The sequence below is a fragment of the Ptychodera flava genome, unplaced genomic scaffold (genome assembly GCF_041260155.1).
Source record: "Ptychodera flava strain L36383 unplaced genomic scaffold, AS_Pfla_20210202 Scaffold_40__1_contigs__length_1388640_pilon, whole genome shotgun sequence".
In the NCBI taxonomy this organism is placed as follows: domain Eukaryota; kingdom Metazoa; phylum Hemichordata; class Enteropneusta; family Ptychoderidae; genus Ptychodera; species Ptychodera flava.
In genome coordinates, this window is record NW_027248362.1 from 679,513 (window position 1) to 693,758 (window position 14,246).

Below are 14,246 nucleotides of genomic sequence, written 5' to 3' on the forward strand. Positions count from 1 at the left end.
AATCATGGGAAAAAAGCGCCAAGCTTGGAGCTTGCATCATGTGACATGGAAGGCACCATTTTCCCATGGGTATGGCATTGTCCACTCACCCATGCTTAAACCAGGCTGTGCGTATTTACATAACTTTTGTTTATACTGAGTATCCTTGCATAAACGGTGAATCACTTATAATAAACTGTCCACTGTCAGATTTTGTGTTGCTGTTTACTACTGTATTACTGTGAGTGGACAATGTGGGGGCCATACCCATCCGAAGATGGTCCCTTCCATATCACATGATGCAAGCTCCAAGCTTGGGGCTTTTTTCCCATGATTCAAATTACATGGGCATTTTCCTGTACTATTTTTATCATTTTTGTAGAAAATAGGGCGAGTTATAAATGGTGAAAATAGCTTTTCTGGGGTAAATGACCACAGAGCTACCACATATGTAAAAATCATCCTTGGTGAACTTCCCCTTTAAAGCAATGTGAGCTTAACATTTGTACAAAGTTTCATGAAATTTGATGCAGTATTTCTGACATATCAACCTAATTATGAAACTTCAATAATTGACATGATACTGCTACATGACGTGAAACAACTGATGAGCATGTATGAAATAGGTCAATGTCCTTGTACCAACTTTGAATGATACTGGTGGAAATACCGGTATGTCTGAGTTATGGCTCAGTACATGAGAAAATCGTAACAAATTTGCCGCCACGCAGCGATATTTGATCTTACTGTTTTAAAAATCAACACGTATATGTATTACATAAGTCAATGTCCAGGTACAAACTTTGAATAAAATCAGTTGAGACTTGCTAGAGTTATGGCTCTCGACATGAAAAAAACCATAACAAAATTGCTACCTTGTGGCCATATCAGACCATATCGAGAAACAAATCAATGTACTTATGTATACTATAAGTAAATGTCCTTGTACCAACTTTGAATAAATTTGCTTGATACATGTCTGAGTTATTGTTCAGGACATGGAAAGTCGTAAAAAAAATGGCCACAAGGCAGCCATATTGGATCGTATCACAAAACAATTCAATGTGCATATGTATGACATATGTCAATGTCCTTGTACCAACTTTGAATAAAATCAGTTGAGATATGCCTGAATTATGGCTTTGTACATGAAAAAATCATAACAAAATGGCCGCCTGGCAGCCATATTGGATCATATCACAAAACAAATCGACACGCATATATATGACATAGGTCAATGTCCTTGTACCAAGTTTGAATAAAATCGGTTGAGATATGCCTGAGTTATGGCACTGTACATGAAAAAATCGAAACAAAATGGCCGCCTGGCGGCCATATTGGATCGTATCACAAAACAAATCAATGTGCATATGTATGACATTGGTCATTGTCCTTGTACCAACTTTGAATAAAATCGGTTGAAACATGCCTGAGTTATGGCTCTGTACATGAAAAAAATCATAATAAAATGGCCGCCTGGCGGCCATATTGGATCATATCACAAAACAAATTGACATGCATATCTATGACATTGGTCAATGTCCTTGTACCAACTTTGAATAAAATCGGTTGAAACATGTCTGAGTTATGGCTCCGTACATGAAAAAATTGTAATAAAATGGCTGCCTGGCGGCCATATTGGATCGTATCACAAAACAAATCAATGTGCATATGTATGACATTGGTCATTGTCCTTGTACCAACTTTGAATAAAATCGGTTGAAACATGTCTGAGTTATGGCTCTGTACATGAAAAAATCATAATAAAATGGCCGCCTGGCGGCCATATTGGATCATATCACAAAACAAATTGACATGCATATCTATGACATTGGTCAATGTCCTTGTACCAACTTTGAATAAAATCGGTTGAAACATGTCTGAGTTATGGCTCCATACATGAAAAAATTGTAATAAAATGGCCGCCTGGCGGCCATATTTGATCGTATCGCAAAATAAATCGATGTGCATCTGTAGGTCATAGTGCTATGCCTTTGTGCCAAGTTTGAACAAAATTGGTTTGGCAGTGTCTGAGAAACTGTTGATGACGGACGGACGGACGGACGGATGGACGGACGGACAGACGGACAGACGGACGGGACCCAATCTATAAGTCCCCGCCGGACTTCGTCCGCGGGGACTAAAAAGGTGAAACTACTATCTCTTCCATACAATTACAATTTTTGCAGTAAGAAGAGTGGGTAGCTGAGGAAATCATAACAGCCTTGAGTACAAATCCTCCTTTTTAAGTGTCAAATAAATACAAGTCCTGAGCACTGTTTCTGTTGAGTTAAATGCTCCATTAGCTGTAACTTTAAAGGCTATTTATTCTGAATTTTGTGTATCAACTAGTCTTTTATCCGAATTCTAATAGCGCTGATCTCGGTGTCAGGTTTGTTACTATATATAGCTGCGCGCGCGACTTCGAACACCGCTGCCTGAAAATCGGACAATGAATATTCTGTTTGTCAAGACAGCAATGCCGAATGGCCATTGCTATTTTTGAAAACTGAATTCTAATCCGGACTTATAAAATGACCACATCGTTTTTAGCACAAAAACAATGTTCAAAGTAAGAGCAACTTATACTGCGTACGAACTATTTGGAGCATTCAACAACGAACATTTCACCGGCGGTAACTGCTTGCCCCACCACCGGGCTGCTTGCCCCCTCGTGATCAATCGCGGATCGCGCAGAAGCTGATGGAAATTCAGTTCCATTCCTTATTCGAAGCTAAACCAGTCAAGAATTGTTTTCCATCCGTCTTGTATGGAGACCAACCCAATATAGCGAACTTCCGCCGATTTGGAAACTTTTAGGGAGAAATAAACTTGTGAAACGGTCGATCGATCTTCACTTACAGTATACTGCAGTCCGCTAAAACAGGAGGTGCACATGTACACTTTACGTACAGCGGTTGATGTACCCCTTTACGATAGGTAATCTGATTTGTATCAAAACGATCGTACGACATTTGCGTTTTTGCGACATTTGAGTAAGTTGCTGCGTCATTGCCAACAAAGGAAGGACACAACGCGTCGTATTTTCGAGCATACGATCTGTGTTTGTTTTTCATATTTCGTCCAAAAACCTACCCACACGCGGACGGCAAACAAAGAATTTATTTTACGGCGCCTAACTATGGAATACAATGTTTTTGAGAAAATGTAACATGACCCTGATGACCTTTGACCTCAAATATACATATATGTCCATAGCTCAGTAACCACAAGTGCTACATCCTTCAAATTTGGTATGATGGGAGACCTTATGGCGGTTTATCCTGTACCTCATTAAATATTTGCATATCCTATTCTGGGCTAACCAATAGAGATTGGGGTCTGATTTTTGGTACATAGGGATAACTGTGGTATACAAATTTTTTGACAAAATGTGACATGACCTCAATGACCTTTAACCTCAAATATACATATATCTCCATAACTCAGTAGACAAAAGTACTACATCCTTCATATTTGGTATGACGGGAGACCTTGAGGTGCCACATCCTATGCCTTATCAATTATGTGAATATCTAATTCTGGGCTAGCCAATACACTTGATGTCTGATTTTTGGTACACAGGAATTAATTTGGTAAAAAATCTGTTTGCAACAATATCCAACAGGCCAAGACTACCTTTCGTCTCGATTTAACAAATGCCTATAAATAATACATGCTCTAAATTTGACCGAATGAAGCACCTCATGCATGACATTAGAGGATTATTGATTATCATTGTGGCACCTTTTGCCAGTTTTTGAAGGTGCTTGGGCCCCGTGAAGCTGCTTGCAGCTTTAATGTTTTTATTCCTCTTATATGTATGATATGTTTTTCTGGAAATGTTGTGGCCAGTGTTTGATCGCCCTGAACCCTTGAAAAGTGCATATTTGAAAATAAAAATATTTTGGAAAAAAATCCCTGCCGACCTACCTACCGTATTTTTGAAAACCATGTTATCGGAACAGCACAATTTATTAATTGCCTGACCAAGAAAATACCGCAATTATACTGTGTCGCTCACATTTTATCAGAACTGGTACATACCAGTATGGGTACGAAAGATCAACCAGAAAAACAAGAATGACAAAAGCAAGTAAGGTCTGCAACTTAGGTACTGGAGGTCATCTTTAGGAACATGCATATCAACTTCTATAGCAATGGGACAAGCAGATCCTACATACATAAGCAAATGTCAAGAAAAAATTAGCCAGAGAAGCTTGACAAAAAGAAAAGGTGGGAGAGTGGGGAAAAAAGAGTTGGAAAAAATATAAAAGGGATCTTTTAAAAAGGAATGCTACCTCATCAATCTTCTATCCCCTACCCCCTCCTGAATATCAAATGTTCCACCCCTTAGTTGACCATGTTTACATAAGACCAGCTGGCAGTATATTTACAACTTTGGGGATGTTTTAATTAATGCTATGAGTGCTATTATTCAAATGTAAACAGCACTTAAATCAGTTACAGATAGTGAAATTCCTTCCAATGCGGGGGGGGGGGGGATTATGACATCTGGAATTATCCTCAATCCAAATTTCTCATCAGTTCTTGTGTGTCTTACATGCAAAAGTTGCAAAAATTGGTTTGCAATGAAAAAATTTACCTCAGCTCTGTTTTCAGGATCAAATTTTACTCCAAATTGATGTTAAACAAGACAAAATTATGTTCACAGCCTTCGAAACTCTCTCACAACAAATCCTTGGTTGGTGTAGGTCATTTAAGGTCACAAAAGAAAATTACCTAAAATATAAATATTTTGGGGGTTTCCCAACACTTTGAGCAGAAAATTTATCTCATAACATCCCTAGGGACTTTTGTACCAAATTACAAAGCTATCAGACAAGTAATTTTGAGAACAAGTTTTCTTGACCAAATATGACAAAATTGTCTTAAAAATACCGCAATTATACGGTGTCGCTCAAATTTGATCAGAATTGGTATATACCAGTATCGGTTACCAATGATCAACAATAAATGTTGTTTCTATCTGTTCAGTGGAGGAAAATTCTACGTTGATGTTATGGCAATGATTTCTGCACAGTACAACCAGAAAAACAAAACCAAATATGAGCTAACAACAAGAAATATTTAAACCAGAAAAACAAGAATGACAAAAGTAATTAAGGTCTAACTTTAGGTACTGGAGGTCAACTTTAGCAACATGCATAGAAGAACCAGCCCCTCTTAATTTAGTATAGACGGTCTTCCCCCATCTACTATGGTTTCAGCTGGTCTGTTAATATGTAACAGTTCATAAACAATGACAGGAAATGAGTCAAGATCAGTGGAGTTTGCCTGTTTCTCACTGGCATGACTCATGCACATTTGCAGGATTTCACTTTTTCTTACCTCATTTGCACATTTTTGACACTGATGTGTTCATTTGAACAAATTCACATCTCAACCCCTGCATCTACCTGTACACCAAATACTGAGATGGTAGCTTTGGCGGTATGGGAGCCTTTGTGCGTGACGGACATACATCCGCACATACCCACAAATATACAGACATGCAAATCAAATGCAAATGAACTGATTCAGCTATAACCTCACATTGGTATGTACAAAATGTGAGCTAAAAATACAAATTTGTATATTTCAGGACAATTTCCACATATCTTACTATTGTCATCCCTGGACATCTGTACACCAAATGTAAAAGCTGTCTGTCCAGGGGCTTTAAAATGAAAATATTTTTTACGATTTTTTGACCAAAAATAACAAAAATTGCCCCAAAACAGTAATATTTCCAACTTTGTCGTAATTTCAACAATTAGAAGGGTAACACCCTTGCAAACATCCAATCCAAATTTGAGAGCAATTGGGTTAGCAATTTCAGAGAAGAAGAAATTTTACTTAAAATGAGAAAAATAACCAAAAAATTCAGCAAAAATATAAAATTCAAGATATCTTCACGATATTCATCAAACTGATTTGGATCAACCTTAGTAACCTGTATACCAAATATCAAAGCTATCAGATTAGTTATTCTTGAATAAAAAAAATTTTGACCAAAAATTCGGAAAATTGCCCCAAAATTACAAATATAAAAATTTCAATTCAATTTGTATACACTTGACTGATGTCATCCTGAGGAACATGTATACCAACTTTCAGAGCAATCAGATGAGTGGTTTTAGAGTTAAACATTTTTTGACTAAAAACTGAAAAAATTACCTGAAAAAAAGAAACATGCAAATTTCATCCTAAATTTTACACATCTGCTTTAGAATACCTAAAGGAACCTGCACAACAAGTTTCAACCCTATCTGACCAACGGTTACAGAGTTTTAGCAATTTGCAGGGTTTTTCCTTTTTTCCCCCTCATTTGCATATTTTTGACACTGACAAGTTCATTTGAACAAATTCACATCTCCACCCCTAGGTGCACCTGTACACCAAATACTAAGACAGTAGGTTCTGCCGTTTAGCTGTTTTTGATGTGGACGGACATACATACATACATACATACATACATACATGCAAATGGCATGCAAATGAACTGATTCAGCTTATACGATTACCTCACATTGGTATACCAAATGTGAGCTAAAAAACGAAAACCGTGATCTTTTCATCATGCATGGCAGAGTGAGTTCCGCGACTGGTTGTTATTTGATAAGTCTAAAATGTATGTACTAGCGATCTCTCTGCCCATAAGGTAGCCGCATATCTTGTAAGTCTGTTTTCTCAACTTATTCTAAGGGTCCGTGAGCTATGTGAGAGGTCAGAAATCGAGAATCTGCACCCCAATCTGCGCTAGCGCATTTCAATCCGCGCTATCAATCTGCGCTATCAATCTGCGCTTTCGAACTCTCAGAGTACAGAGAATTGTTAGATTAAAAAGGTCGATTTCTTGTCATGAAAAATGGAAAAAATGTCAAAAAATAAGAATACGCAAATTGCAGCATGATTTGAACAAAATTTACTGAGGACAATCTAAGGAACCTTAACACCAAGTATCAAAGCAGTCGGACAAGTGATTTCAGAGAATATTTTATGACCAAAATCAGTAAAAATTGCCCCCAAAAAATAAATTTTCAAATTTTACTATAATTTTGAAAACTGACTAAGATCACCCTGAGCAACCTGTATAACAAATTTTGGACAAGCAGTTTTAGTGATGATTATTTTTTTTATCATAAACACAAAATATTGCCCAAAATACAAATACACACATTTCTAAATGATTTGTACAATAATGACTAAGGTTACCCCCAGCAACCTGCATAAAAAATTCTAAACCAATCAAGAAGAAGCTTGCGATGAAAAAAGTTGACGGACGACAGATGATGGGAGACGACAACCATCTATTTGACGAGCCCCGTGTTACTTATAGCAGAGCTACAAAAGTCAATATCTCATAAGATTTGATTTCAAGACATGATGGGCTTTCATACACTCGTAACTGTGCCTGTCACTCCCTCTGCTGTGCGTTGTTGGATTCTCGTCATAAGTCGTCGTCGCAATTAGGTCTACCATAATTGTAAGTGTACTTGACTTTGCGCTTACTATATGTACTTGATCATTTCTCGACCTTTTTATATGAGAAAGAAAATTCATCGAATGTGTACTTCGTAGCCCTAGCATCCATGAGACTATATGGTATGTTGCGCTTGATTCGAAAATGCATTCGATCGTACATTACCCAATAACCAGTCTTCCTGACACTCGGTATAAGCTTATGGTGTACAAAAATACAAATCTATTTCAACACTAAATCATGCCATGTCAATATCTGGCGGGCATCTATATCACAGCAGTGTCTTAAATGTCGCCGTAATGACTAAAATCAAAACATTCATGGATCGAGAGCGCAGATCGATAGCGCAGATTGAAATGCGCTAGCGCAGATTGGGGGTGCAGACTATCGATTTCTGACCTCTCACATACCTGGGTCCGTTTGTGGTTGGCACTAACAACTTAAGACACTCAAATTTAGCCTCACACAGTCAGCCAGAAGTTCATAAAATTGCCGTGGAATACGCTAAGAACTGCAATGCGCCACGGATGAGGTAACACTGCAAATAATGAACAGTGCGGTCTTCACAAAACTCTGCTATCTCAGTATCTGTTCCGTAATGCCCATGTTATATGTATGAATAACTGTCCATGAAAAGACTTTGTCTGGATGGCTTCACTCGACGTAAAAAAGGAGTTGCTGGGATGAAAACTGAAAGACTTTCCCCAATGTTTATTTGAAATGAAAGCTGAGACTATTTCCCATGTTAATTGGAAATAAGGACTAAAGAATGTTTCTCATATTAATTTGGAATGAAAACTGAAAGACTTTTCCCCATGTTAGTTTTGGAATGAACTTTTTCCCATAGCTGGGTGATACCTACCTCTGGTCATGGCATATATTATTGAGAAAAAAAATTAAAATATACATTTGTTCATTTATTCGTATCAATATTATATAACAACACCAGAGTAGGAGAGACTCATAATGTACCATATTATCAGCTATTTTCAATTGAAAGCACATTTTTGAAGGTTTTTTTGTTAGTTTTTTGTTGGATCCCAACATACATCAAGAAGAACCAGCAGATTCCCTTTGCTATTGGTCCTTTGGACCAGCATGCATTTCAAGATAATTTCACACACTGCCATCGAAGAATTCTGACCGGTGACTACCATGAATTTCATTGCCATATCATTATTTCCTCAACACTGATCTTAAATTCAGAAAGGTTGGTTGTTTTTACATGCAGCAAACGCATGTATACACCATGTTAACCGATGCAAATTAGGTGAATACATGATTGACGTTCTGTCTTGAATTTTCTCAGATCTTCAGAAATATTTTCACACCTTAATTTCACCACATCATCATTTGGTTAGCAAGCGATTTTTTAAGCAGTTGAATTTTGAGCAGCTGTAAAAATAGCATGTCAGTCAGGTGAAGTCATTGTATTTCCATCTTTGTAAAAATGTACATATGCTTGTATGAAATCATGTACATTCAATTTTTGTGAGTTCAGTGAGAATAGTTAATCAAATCTCACTGTGTATGGTTTCTTACATTTTGACAAAAAAGTGTGGAAGTCTGGAGTTATGTTGACCGGATGTGAATAGATTAGAAGTCTTTGGGAAAACATGGGATTGCTCAATTCTAAGACCCCTCTTACACTTATGCCCATTTCATCTTTCTGGCAATGCTTGTTATAATCAGACAAATACAGTAAAGCTTTACACAAAATATTGGGTTTGTCTGCTCTATAGCAACACATCAAGGCAAATGTCATGCCTGAACATTGTAACATGCTGTTTTTCATTATGCTCCATAAACAAGCGTATTGCAATAGAAATGACATGTGAAACTTAAGAGCCTGTCCATTGCGCGAAGAAAATATTGGCTGTGAAACACTTTATCTGGCAGTGCTTAAAGATGTAAAAAATAGCAAGAACGTAGAATACCGTATTCCTCCGATTCTAAAACCCCGCCCGTTTATAACGCCCGCAGGATTATTTTACCGATTCGTAATTGGTCGTTAATTCATTTATAATGCCCCCCAGGGGGGTACACCCAAATTCTGACTGGAACAATAGCGCCATTGTCATGTAATGAGACATGGATATCCGCGACACCTAAATCAAAGTCACAAACAAGTGCCAAAGAGAACTTGAGTATCAAACCTCAAAACAAGCACACTATTGTTTAGTGTTGGAACATGTCAATCGGGAACGGTTCTATCGTTCCTGGCGATACAATTCCACTTGGATTTCGCTACGTAAATGAACATTAAAAGAGTTGGATTTTTGAGCGTCTCGATCTAGTACAATGCCGTCTTTTCGTCACTGTCATTTTGCTAACGTCAAAATAAGCAGATTTTTGAACATCTTGATCGAGTACAAATCGAATATTTCGATGCCATTTGGCTACCATAACATGAACATTATGATAGTCGGGTTTTTGAACATGTCGATCGAGTACGATTCGATCATTTTACATGGTGAAAAAATCGTTCCTTTCCACGGGTATCACGAATGCGCTCAACGGAACTGGAGACAACATGATTTCCGAGGAGATTCCGGTACTCGATGACGACTTATCAAATGAAGCCCTGGGACTCGTGTTTGATGACGAGGGGGAAGATGACGATATAGACTTCGATGGATTTGACTTCGATGAAGAGGGCAATTGTATCGACAAACGCGACATCCGACGTTTCTTCTGCGCATGAACTGAAAATACTTTGAATTTCTTTCTTTATGTTTTATCAATTTTGTACATTTTTTTTTCATGTTATTATTGTTTGAACAGCATTTCTTGCTTGTGTGTGTCCTTTTCCTGAACTAGTCCCAGCAATGAGTAGGCGATAGTGTAACAGATTTTCAAGATTATGCATGCTTTCGAAGTCTTGCGAGGGAAAAATACCCAACTTCATAAACGGCCCTATACACTTACAGTTAGAACAAATACGTGCATGTTCGTACCATTCCGAACAGATGATCATAGATGACTGAATTCCACATCGAGAGACATTTCGTTCATAGATACAAATAAAAAAAAAACTTCAAAGTTTTATTGCCAAAAATTCAATTCATCAAATTGTAAGCATATTGGCGTAGCAATCTTTCGTCTCGGCCAGCCGGCCGATGCTTCAACAGTATCAGTTCGAGCCTAGCGCCTGCCTTTTCGTAAGATCACATTTCGTTTCGAGATACGGTTAGACTTTTTGAAACTACCGTAGGAGCAAAATAATAAAACTCACAACGTGTAATTGATCGTTTATTGTAAGGAGTACGCTAATTGAAAATCGTAAATAGAAAGCATCGGACAGACACCGTGCACCACACTGTATGCATGTGCTGAACAGAATTTTACCCTGACCTCATGCACTGACACCTTTGACCTATTGCGTGAATTGACCAATCACAGCCAGCGGAACTTTAGGGACTTTCCCTTTACTCCTTGTCTGACCTTTGCGGCCATGCTATGCATTGCTATGGGGAGCTAGCTACTGCTGGAGCGTACTTGTTGCAACGAAGTATCGTGGTGATTATCTATACAGGAAATACGAAGATTTATTGCTATCGTATTTTTTAGCAAAAGAGGGTATGGCAAATACGCTAAATTTCAAAACTTGTCGATCTCCATTAATTTATACCGTACAGATTCGACTGTCAATATCGACGCAGCATGGCCATGAGTTGATATCACAAAGTTGTCTGCAGCGCTCATGTGAATAAAAAAACATTGGCATAAAATTTGCATAACATTGCATCAATTAGCATAAGTTAACTACGACGTTCGATTTCGCGGTGACATCCGTTTATACAACCCCCCCACATGTTTTCCGTCACCTTTGGTTCTGAAAAGGGGGTTTTAGAATCGGAGGAATACGGTATGTACACTACTTAAAATCTTGGTAATGCTTTGTATTGCTGCTAAAATTATGAAATATCTTTGAAAAGTGATGGACTGTGTAAAAATACCGCCAATGGTGCTTGGACATAATGACCGCCTAGTCTTATCAGCATTTATCAACAACCCCACTCACTGTGAATTAGACAGACCACGAAGTCAATGTGCAACATATAGCTAGAAAGACTATTTTTCACATTGCGATTTTGAGCCCATTTTTATGAGAAAAGGGACACATTTATGAATATGGAGAAAAAAGCAGAAGACATATTGTAAATCAGTGGTTTGTTGAGTGACAATCATGTATGCATCTCTTGAAAAAGTTAATGGTTATAAGGTATAACAGTAGTGTAAGAATAATGAGGTTAGAATAAGTGTAGTAAAGCTAAGTTGACAGTAATTAAGATTACAAAATTATACACTAAGCTAAGGAAATCTGAATGAAATAAATGTTGAAAGCTGTAATTAAAGCTAAGATAGGAATGAACTAAATTACTGCTAAAAGGATAGTAGAAGGCCACCACAGGAATTGGTCAATACCATGGTGTTGGAAACGTAAAGCCAATCTTGCCTGCCACCCTTATTACAAAAAGGTCTATAAATATTAGCCACTTTAAGGGGGCAAGATGATCTAGTAGGGCAGCAAAGTCATGGTCATCTTTTTGTCTAATACCTTGTGTAAGTTCATGAACTTTACATAAATCTTGCTATAGATTTGTTGCTAATCGGCAATAACTGTGTTTCAGATCATTTGAGAGCAATCCATCCATGACAGGTTTAAATTGTAATATAGCTTCTATTTGAAGATCCATTAGCTGTAACTTTGATCATTTTTAAAATTTTGTTTGTTCTTGTGTATCATCTGTAGTTTCTGGTTTGAATCCCTGAACCATGGAGAAATTCCTAATATTAAGCTCATAAATATACCCTATATGAGTATAATCTGCATTGTTATTGTTTACATTTTGTATTTAGGTCCGGACTAGAATACATTTATCAACAATAACAATGGTCATTTTACATATACAGGCTGTGTTGGCAAGCAAGATGCCGGGCATTGGTCATGATGATCAGATTATAGTAAAATTCTGTAGTTGATACATTGAAACAGAGTAGTGAAAAATTATTCAAAAGTTTCAGCTAATGTCCCTTTAAAGGAGAGAAACTTCTCAAATAATTTTTTGTTCCCTGTAATTTCCTGTGAGAACACACCGACAGATGCTCAGGACAGATGCTGGTGCTAGCTTGATAACTAACCTAAAACTTGCAACTCCATTGTCTCTGGAATGTGAATGTCAAAGTCTGTATATTGACTCAAGGATGTTTACTTTACAAATGCCTAGGGTCGTCTCAAATGTGAGAATCTAAAATATGAAATGTTTTTTTTTATCGCTTTTGTTGCCCAAAAGAACATGGAAATCTCTGATACTTCGAATCAGCCATCCTGCATATTTCTAACATTCATCAAAACCATGTTTCTGTTCCACAACTCATAAAACAGTCCACAATGCTGGATTGGTGTACATTCCAAAACTACATATATGAAAGACCCCTAAAAATCAATTAGTTAAAGAGGGGGGTTAGCAATTTCCCAAAACTATCTAACTGCTACACCGTTTAACTCCATTTTTAGGAATCGGAACGTTGAACACAATCTGAATATCTGTAATAAATATCAACAGTCTATTCAGTGGTTTTTTACTTTTTGTCGTTTACGGAAAATTTTCACTGTCGGACACCAACTCAACCCATCACAATAACATGATGACCTTCTGTCATTATGTTAAAAATCAACTTCAGCATCTCCACACTGTTCCAGGTATGTATACTTCACACACCAAGTGCGCTTGGTTTTTGAGAAGATTCTGTGGATGGACGGTCAAACATACAAATATACATACACATCTTCATACATACATACATACAGACACACAGACAGGTAGACACAGCTAGAGGACAGACCCTGAAGAGCTAATACCCATATGCCTTCATTTGCTGTATTTACACATGGCAACTGGAAGCTAAAAACGCCATGTTGCTACATTTATCATGACATTTAATACAGATGACTATCCCTATAGAGATGTAGGTGCATTTGGCTGTGTCCTACATAAAGAGGAGAAACTGCAAGTTTTTAATCAACAAACAATTAAAATAAAATCGGGAATGATTGACAATTATTTAGTTGGTATGCTCCATACTGTACCAAGGTTCTTAATTCATCATTCTTTATTACTTTGAAGTTGGAATACTTACCTACAATGCAGTACAATTGGTTTATCATCATGAGGTTGAAGTTGACGTACATCAGCCATCATTTTGATGATTGGCAATGGTGATGTGGGTATTCCATGATCAGGCCATGCGTTGTAATGATACTGATGGATTTTTCGCTCTTCCTGTATTTAAAGTAAAATTTTCATAGCAAATAAGAATCTAAAAGTAGATATATTTTATAAATTTCATCACAATGTCTGAATGACAACATCAACAAGGAATGTGATGTAAAGTGTCCACTTTTGTAATTAATTTGAATAGTTTTCACAACTACAACATGTCAGACTCAGAATATATTCATTTTTTGCCAACACACTGTCACATTGCATTTGGCCAGCGCCATCTTGGATATCTCTGTTTATGTAACATGTGTAACGTGCACTGTGATTGGTCCACCAGATATTGGAAGCTCCATCTGACTTCCGTAAGACAATATAGCATGCAGTTCTCGCACAGGTTAGTTACCGGGAGATGAATTGTGCAAGCCAACTATGCCCAATCTGCTGATATTAGTAACAGTACTCATCCGTGTACAAGCCCCTGCTCATGTTTAAGCCCCTCCACTGATCTCAGATGATTTTTAAAATTCCTGTACATCCGTGTAAGCCCCTGCCCT

General features: G+C 37.4%; 1 protein-coding gene across 4 annotated transcripts in view; it reads right to left on the reverse strand.

Moving 5' to 3' along the window:
- LOC139127976 (tyrosine-protein phosphatase non-receptor type 12-like) overlaps positions 1-14,246 on the reverse strand; it is a 338,072-nt gene that overhangs the window by 195,689 nt on the left and 128,137 nt on the right. For all 4 annotated transcript variants that reach the window (XM_070693830.1, XM_070693828.1, XM_070693829.1 and 1 more), the window contains one exon: positions 13,610-13,752. In XM_070693830.1, coding sequence (XP_070549931.1) covers positions 13,610-13,752 — 143 coding nt within the window. The remainder of the gene's footprint in view (positions 1-13,609; positions 13,753-14,246) is intronic.